A 9,184-nucleotide genomic window follows, 5' to 3' on the forward strand; every position below is an offset into this window, starting at 1 on the left:
AAAAAGGGCAGTTAGCAAGTAAAGTATAAAATATAAATACTCATTTTCTAAGTTTTTCATTTACATATTTTTTCTGCCTTTTGCGAAACATAAATTAAAAAAGCAGAATCACACACACTGATTGGCCTCCATATTTATTTTTAATTAATGTACCCATAAAGTACTTGTGAATGAGCAGTTATTGATGCGGTCAATAACCGCTCATTTATGAGTCATTTAATAATAATGGTTCCATTAGTGGCTTTAAACATTAGCACAGTAACAAGGCTACGAATGACTGAATCCATACATATGTATACCTGTTTAATAGAAAGATTGGCCTTTGCATTAGGTACACCTTGCTAGTACATGTTAGATTGCTTTTTGCCCTCAGAACTGCAGTAATGGTTTGTGGCACAGTTTCAGCAAGGTGCTGAATCATTCCTTGGAGATTTTGCTCCACATTGACATGATAGCATCACACAGCTGCTGCAGATTTGCTGGCTGCGCATTCATGATGAAAATCTCTCATTCCATCATATCTCTAAGGTGCTCTACTGTACTGCGATTTGGTGACTGTGGAGGCCATTTGAGTACAGTGAACTCATTGTCATGGTCAAGAAACCAGTTTGAGATGAGTTGAACTTGTGCCATGGTGCATTATCCTGCTGGAAGCAGTCATCAGCAGATGGATAACTGTGGTCATAAAGTGATACGGTTGGCAGCAATACTCGGGTAACTTTTGGGGGGGAGAGAGTGTCAACAAAATGACCACCAGCCACTTATTCTGTTTCACTATATGCCACTCGTGACACTCTTAATTTCCCAATAAGTTGGGGATAAATAAAATGATTGGAATCTGAATCCGTCACAATCATCAGAGCAAACAATGTTTTTTCCAATCTTCCATTGTGCAATTTTGGTGGGTCGGTGTAAACTGTAGCCTCGATTTCCTGTTCTTGGATGACAGGAGTGGCATCTACAGTAGTATGATCTTCTTCTTCATCCTGATGCTCGGTTCCAACTCCAGCAGGTTGTCTTGATCAAATCCACATGCCTAAATACATTGAATTGCTGCCATGTGATTAATTGATTCAATATTTGCATTAATGAGCATTTGAACAGTTGTACCTGAAAAAGTGGCCAATTAGTGTTCAAGGTAAATATTAGCCTACTCAAATCCATCATTTTGACTCTCCAAGATTAAATCTAAAGCTTGGCTCGATCAGTATAAGGCAGCTGAATAATAATGAAGCTCGCCTTTTACACATCTGAGGGATGTTGCTGTACTTTCAGTATTATTTATTCATATTTAATTATAATATTCATTGTATCATACAGTTTTGGCTTTTCATTCAAGTCCCTTCTGACTACCAGTATTGATAACCATTGTGCTGCAATTAACAAATCCAGACTGTCAACACGTCAGAGTTATTTAGTCACAGCTTGTTTTATTTTCATGTCATGCAGCAACTGTTGCCTTCAGGTATCTGACAGAAACATGAGTCACTCATTAGTGTATAAAGTCTCAACCAGGTCAGGTCTCAACCCTATACTGAATTTTGGGGCTGAAACAGGATGTTCCCAACTTGAATGTTATGCCAAGAATCTTTTTAGACTCCTTTCAGGAGGCGAAAGGAAAACTAACCAGCTGTGTTTAAATAATTTTATCATAAGTGTATTTTTGGTTGCTTTCATTCTTTATTTTTTTAATATGTTTTTTGAAAATATTTACCAGTGACAGGCATCTCACATCTAACAAGAACTCAAGTAACATTTTACATGTTTTACAGGTATGCAGTCCACTGAAAATGTGACAAAATGAACAATGTGGTGCGCAGTATTTACAACAGAAGAACAATTTCATCATAACACAACATGACAAGTAGGATCCAGAAGCTCTGCTGGTGACACTAACTGAACCCATGCTGTGGCTGACGGCGCTTAGAAGCTTTGTAAAGACTGTACTTTTTCTGCATTGCAAACATATACTGTACATCTAAAATGAAAAGTGTAAGAAGAAAATACAACAAAAAATCAGCTGAAGATACAGCTTAGTCTGTGATTATCTCTCTGTGAGTTTTAAAGAGCAACGCTTTACCCCCTAGGAATACTCAGCTGAAGATTTCCTTTTATCACAATTCTTTTCCCACTTCACTCTGATATAAAACAGAAAAAAAATTAAGACTTTTGTTGTCTTCCCACTTCTAAACATCAAGCATCAGTGAGGAGGCATTAAAGAAATCAAACTGCTGGATATTTTATGGTCGACAGCACGTAGTGAAAGGCTGAGGGCACAGCGCAAGGAAGGGAATGGAGGGCCCGGGGCTTATGTGGTAGAAGTCTGTGTGATGCTCCTCTGACTGCTAGTGCTCTTAATGGCAAAGGTTGAAGAGTTGCTCTTGTGACTGGAGTTAAAGTCACGCTCACAGTGGCACTGGGATGACTTGAGGTAGCGGGTGGAACAGCAAAGATTCTGCCTAAGATCCTGGAACAGATGCCCGGCAAAGCACATATAGATCCAGGGGTTGCAGCAGCTGTTGAGGCTGGCCAGCAGCATGGAGATAATGAAGGGCATGGCTGCGTGTGGGGAGAGAGAAAAGTTACAAAGATGAAAGATTTATGCCAAGTCTGGACTGAAAGGCAGCTTGTTTACTCTGTGAAATTTTGTATTCTAGCAAATAAGATGCTGTTGACTGGCTGACAGTGCGGTACAGCTGTCTTTATCCCAGTAGAGTTTTTTCACAGTGGATATTTTCATGTCTCACAAAAGCCTATGAGGTACCGTGTTACACTGATATTGACCATAACTGTGTGATATTTAAAATAAATATTGATATCATGTTCAATTCTATTCTATTCTTTTTATAGTGTGACAAATCACAAAAACAATCACTTCAAGGCACTTTATATCGTAAGGTAAAGCCCCTGCAATAATAGAGAAAAAAGCACAACAATCAGACACTATGAGCAAGTACGTGGCGACAGTGGGAAGGAAAAACTCCCTTTCAACAAGAAGAAATCAACAGAACAAGACTCAGGGGGGACAGTCAGCTGGAGGTGAGGATGTGTTGATAATATTGAAATATCTGCAGTTTTTCTTCTTGAAATCTTTTGTGCATTTTCCTTCATATCATCATATTATGAGTTTAATTCATTTGCTAAAACAAACAAACAAACTTACAAACTGAAAGATACTTTTTTTTATAATAAAGTTAATGATGGGGTAAAAAATTTGATATGATGACAGCCACAGACTAAACCAACCTGCAGTCATCTGTAATTTTTGCTTGGCTTCCTTTAAAAAATAAAAATAAAATTGCTTGTGCCGACACATTTAACATATTCCTGGAGATGCATTCCTGCTGAAAACAGCTCCTGTTTCAGGATGCTGGCAGAGTGAGAAGGGGGAATATACAACACAAAGAATTGAAATGGTGAATTATTTAAAGAAGAAAAGTGATGACTTTCTGAAACAAAGGGAATTCCTGCAAAGAGGAACAGTTAGAATAAGAGAAGTGAAAATGGCTCCCCTGCAGTGTCATTATGATACCTTACACTAAGTAATCTGCAGAAGCGTGCAAAATGAAGTTTACACCTTTCACATGACATTTAACAAATGTATGGAATATATCTAATTACTTTACACCCTGTATTTAACCTCATCTCACTGATTGCTGATCTTTTCTTCAGTGTGTTTATGCTCCTCCCATTTTCATGTTGTCTTTAATGACAATTTCTAAGCTTGAAAGAAAGAAAAAAATCAATGTAAATGCTCTTTGGAAGGGTGTGAAAGTCACATGCATGATTAAAGGTAGCCATTAAGGGTTGGATTTATGACTCAAAGAACTCCTTTTAGAGGGTCATGGATGTTACGATTTGAGCAATAGTGTGTGAAACAGCCAGAGCATAATATCAGCTGGAGCAGTTTTCAGACATTTATTATCAGAGCAGTGAGAGCACGGCCTGCACTGATGCTGAATAATATCAGGAACTACTCCCAAAAAGGCTTTAATAAATTAGCTCCTGGTGTCTTTCACAAGGAAATAATAAATCACTCAGCAAATGAAAAGAATAAGAAGCATCATCTCCTGGGTGGTACATCTGTCTGGCTGCCACAACTGATAATAGCCTTCTCAGCAATTCATTACTGAGATGACCTAATGCTGAGTCTTTTTTCCTGTGGGCAAACAAACATCAGCAGTAATCTCATTTTGATTATTACAATATGTGATATTTATGAGTAAATTGCATTTTTCTCTTCACATCTTGTCCTTTAAAAAGTGTAACACTTGGAGATTGAACAATGGGGCTTTGTGTTCCTCAAGCTCTTAATCAATAGTATATAGAGTGTGAGCCGGTGTCTGAGGGCAGCAGGCTCAGTGGGGAGATGTTTGTGTTAAATTTTCTTTCTGGTTTTTTTTGGGGGGGTGGGGTGATTCTGTGAGTGTCTGACTCAGGCTTTAACCTTCTTCTGTTTTTGTCCTCTACATAATGAAATCTGTCTGGCTGTTAAATGTGAAATCACAGATGCTGCTGATGTCCTTCTAGCAAACCTGAGAGGAATGGGACATTTTAGTATCCCATGACATTTCCAGAAATAGCCTTGATAAGCCTAACCAGGTGCTAAAAATGGTCAAATTCTCATCTGTGAAAGGTCCTGTCTCCTTAACATGAATAATAACGCTGACATCTCAGTAGTTTGGGAGGAATTTGGAAAAAGACTGACTAGCTTTGAGGACATATTCATACACTAAATGTGTGTATACTGCACAACCATATACAGCATACAAATGCTTTGTTCAAATGACAGCAAGGGAATACTTTGGTTTCTTTGCAAGCTAAGCGAGAGAAGATGGATATCACTGTGCTGTCTGCACTGGAGCTGCTTGGCTTAACGTAGTCTAAGGAGCTTGGAAAGAAAAGTGACTGGATTTCGTCAAGTTTCTTGAACACGTTTCACCTCTCATCTGAGAAGCTTCTTCAGTTACAAGACCAAATGGTGGAGAGTCCCAAATTTTAAGCCTTAGTCGGAGTTGTTCCTTAATAAGACATCCCCTCTGTTCAAAGATAGTCGTTCACAGTGGACATAAATGGCTTCTTTTACTCCTCTTTCAAACCATCTCTGTCCAAAATGTGAAAAATAGCATCCTTGAAAGAGTGACCTTTGTCCTTTAGATACAGATGTACAGCTGAGTCTTGTCCTGTTGAGGTGGCTCTTCTATGTCGTGCCATGCATTTATGGAGAGGCTGTTTGGTTTCTCTAATGTAGAGGTCTGAGCACTCCACGCTGCACTGCACAGAATCCACTACATTGTTTAGCTTGTTTGGGAGTTTTGTCCTTGGGATGAGCCAGTTTTGTCTGAGTGTGTGGCTGGATCGGAAGTGCACTGGGATGTTGTGTTTGGAGAAGATTCTCCTGAGTTTCTCTTGATAAACCTGCTTCATAAGGCATGACAATGTTGTTGGCTCATGTGATGAGGCAAATGATTCAACGACCCTCTTAAGGGACACTCCCACTAGGGCTTAAATACCTGGGACTCTCCATAATTTGGTCTTAGAACTGAAGAAGCTTCTCAAATGAGACGTGAAACATCTACAAGAAACTTAGGGAAGTCTAATCCATTGTATGATCCTTACTAATCGTCCAGTGTAATACAAAGCACAATCTGTCATCTCCTTGTATCCCAACCAAATATTAGATTAAAGAAATTAATGATTAAACCATTTGAAAACTGACAACCATTTGCTGATTCTTTTTAAAACATATATTAAATGAACTGACTCTTCCTGTTGTTTCTTAAGCAGTCTGGTCTGGGTTAACGTAAAATTTTTTTATTATGACTTAAAGGAAAAGTGTATCTGCACACGCACACATGGATGGCATTCCTGTCTGCCTTTTGTGCATGAACACTGGCGTGTGTCACTGCCAGTTCTGCCCTTTCTGAGTGCTGTTCACTTTCAATCATCAACCTGTACTGATGGAGCCTTCTGCAAAAGAAAATAAATGAATCACTTCATTTTCCATTCACAGGATCAAGCACTCTTTTCTCGCTTCTCTGACGCTGACTACGGTGCCCTTACACCAATTAGCCTTTTCAGCAAACTATCGAGCAATAAGCCTCTTATTTTAAAACTTAAGTGTAAGTATAAACATCTGGTGTGAACAATGAAGCTTAAGGAAGTTCCGGTCAGCCGAACCCTTTAATGCAAACCCACAGAAGCAGAAGAACAGAAAGAACCGTAACACCAGAGAATGTGTCCCATTTACTAAGGGGGGCATCATGACAGTTTCTTTTATCTTATTGTGCTGTGTGGAAAAGGACACATTTTTCATGGTCACTAAAGAACACATGATTTAGTGACAAAAAACAAACAAACAGATTTTGCAATGCCCTTTGGCTGTTTATTTTTACTCACAATGAGATGCAAGCACATTATTTTGCAACTCTCTCGGGTTAATGGCTGAAATTTAATTTCCTTAATCACCAAGGTGATAGATATGTGCTTTTAATCTTTTCTGCTTAAAGAATGTCGCTCAGATGTGCAAATGTATTGTGACTCGTTAAAGCTTATGATGTTGAGTGGGTGTGGACACAGTCCCGCAGATCCATACACACTGAGACCAAATGCAGTAGATGGCTGTTTAGTGGCCATTGTGGCTAAATGTCAGTGTACCCCACCGGCGCAAATGAAAGCTGCTGAGCGCGTGGTGGTGCACACTAATTTGGTTAATGATTAGCAATCACTCAGTCTCTGCAGTGCAGGGAGGCTCAAAAGAAACTTGAAAAACTCTGCTTTGCCCTGATGTTTCTAACCGCAAAAACGTGTATTATGAGATGAGAAAACATTACTGAAAACAGTAAAATGAATTCACTGGTTTCCTGCCTAGAATGTGCCAGTCACAGGATGGCAATACACATTTAAACCTTTTAATTACGTACTCCCAGGTGCATCAGTGGTAATGATATTAATGGTAATTTTGTTAAAATCACGTGAATATCTCACATTGGCTTTGCGCTTCCAAACGTTTATGTGAAACTCTTTCCTCGTTTTTGACTACGATGACCTGGATGACTGAGAACCTTCACAGACATCTTTCCTCGTTTTGTTTTCTTTGCGTTTGTTTCACCGTAAGACCTCTACCCAGTCTTTACCCCACCCTGTACAGTTTGCCGTTCTAGTAAAAACAGAACCAGGTTTTCTTTGAGTCATTATAAAACGTAAGGCACGAAGCACCCGAGCACGCACGGCTTAAATTGTGTTTTCTTTCTCAGTCTGTTTCAACTAACTCGAGCTCTGGTGCACAAATTAACGAGGAACAGATTAAAAATAAATAAATAAATAAATATATTTTATTGTCATTTGTAAATACTGTGTGGATGGTGCGTAAAGGAGTGATGGGAATAGCATGTTTTAAATTAATGTAAGTGCGTAAGGACGCGTGGAGCACGATATCCTTTGCGCACTGCCGCGCACTTGGCATATTATTAAACTTAAACATTGATCCTACCCTCACGGGGGGCTGCTGGATCCCACGCAGACCACATCTGAACTGAGAAAAAGGGGGTCCAGCAGACGATGTAAGCCACCACGATCACAAAAGTCATCTTCACTGTCGTGATCTTCGCCTTGGAGATGAGCTTTACGCTGCTTACACGGGCCAGTGTGTTGCTTTTGGTGGTTTTAGGCGTCAGGTTTATGCACTGCTCCCGTCTGGTTTTCAGTTTAAAGTTTTGCCATATTTTAAAGCTTATTAACCCATAACAAATGCTCAGTATGGCCACTGGAATTATGTATATGGTAAGGCTGATCCATGTGATGTAAGCTTTGGCTCCCCAAGGTTTCACGAAGTCGCCCCAGCAGTCATACACCCCTGACCCGGCCGAGCCAACCTCCCTCAGGGAAAAGATGAACATCTGGGGGATACTGAAGAGCAGACTCAGGATCCAGGAAAATATGACATATAAACGGTCTTTTCTCCTGTGCAAAGAACGGAGGGGCTGACAAATTGCCAAACACCTGTCTATAGACATCAAAACTAACATATAAGTGGAGGCGAACATCCCAACGACCTGCAGGTATTTCACCAACCGGCACAAGATGTCTGGTCCATAGAACCGAAATGTAATGTCCCAGATAAGTTGAGGGAGAACTTGAAATATCGCCACAACCAGATCGGCGATGCTCAGGTGTTTCATAAAATAATACATACGAGACTGGCTGTGTTTGGTTGTGTGGATAGCCAACAGGACGCACAGGTTACCCGCGAGCGCCAGAAAGAGGACCAAGGCGAGCACAGTCACCTCCACCCTCGCCACTTCTTCATTCCGCTTCAAGGGGTTTGTCTGATTCAAACCACCGGTTCCGTTAATGAGACTCGAGTTCCTCCAAGATTCATTGAATTGCCAAATGTCACTTTCATTTGAAATACTTTCCATTGCTGCAGTCTCGTCCTCCGCAGATGCGTCAGGGTTGTGCAGTCATGCAATAGCTGAAAGAGTCACCTGGAGGGTCTTTAAGTCTTCCGTGAGTCCTCACCAGTGGCAAGACATAACCCTGCTCAAAAATGTTTCCTTAATAATAAAGAAAGGAACTCGTTCTTTGAATCTCAATCACCCATACATTTCCCCCTCTGAAAGCAGGATATGAGTGTGAGAGGGAAGCAAATGTTTCCACTTATCTAAATCATATAGAACAGTTCACAAAAAGTCCATTGAAAAAGAAACGTCAGCTGAAGAAGGGAATAGTAGCGACCAACAACAGGATCTAAAATATAAGGATCTCACTGGTCAAAGTAACATCCCAAAACAAAAATCATTCTTTCTCAATTAAGAGGCTGTGGTCTTGAAAATATACATTCATCTGTTTTCAAAATTAAGATTAAGGCTTGCAAATTAAAATGTTACAGAGAGGGGCGAAAAGCTATAGAAATGGAAAGCTCCACCATGATCTGTGGTAAGAATCCGAATGACCGGCACTACAGCATAAGCCCCTATTATAAGATTCCCAGTTCAGTAAAAACAGACAACAGCCTTACTCATCACCAACACTACCACTAGGTGGCTATATGCACTATTCAGTAGTAACGTCGATGGTGTTTGCAGCTCGGAGGACCAACTCTCCTCCAGATCTGCAATAAATCACGGAGCTCATTTTATAACCAACCAGCCTCATTCATCATCATCATCATCATCAACTTTAT

At 40.1% G+C, this 9,184-nt stretch overlaps 1 protein-coding gene across 2 annotated transcripts; it reads right to left on the reverse strand.

Moving 5' to 3' along the window:
• Positions 1-2,245: 2,245 nt before the first annotated feature.
• oxtra (oxytocin receptor a) lies at positions 2,246-8,420 on the reverse strand. 2 transcript variants are annotated; one of them, XM_085407936.1, is made up of 2 exons: positions 7,511-8,420; positions 2,246-2,586 (listed from the first exon to the last, which is right to left on the reverse strand). In XM_085407936.1, the coding sequence occupies exons 1-2, from the start codon at positions 8,418-8,420 to the stop codon at positions 2,309-2,311; spliced, it is 1,188 nt and encodes a 395-aa protein (XP_085264062.1). In that variant the 3' UTR covers positions 2,246-2,308. The 2 variants fall into 2 exon arrangements, with proteins under 2 accessions (XP_085264062.1, XP_085264061.1); XM_085407935.1 differs by having other exon boundaries at positions 2,246-2,559; positions 7,493-8,420.
• Positions 8,421-9,184: the final 764 nt, after the last annotated feature.

Source organism: Rhamphochromis longiceps, linkage group LG5 (assembly GCF_057381845.1).
Source record: "Rhamphochromis longiceps isolate RC_006_pf linkage group LG5, R_longiceps_female_GT1.1, whole genome shotgun sequence".
NCBI lineage: Eukaryota > Metazoa > Chordata > Actinopteri > Cichliformes > Cichlidae > Rhamphochromis > Rhamphochromis longiceps.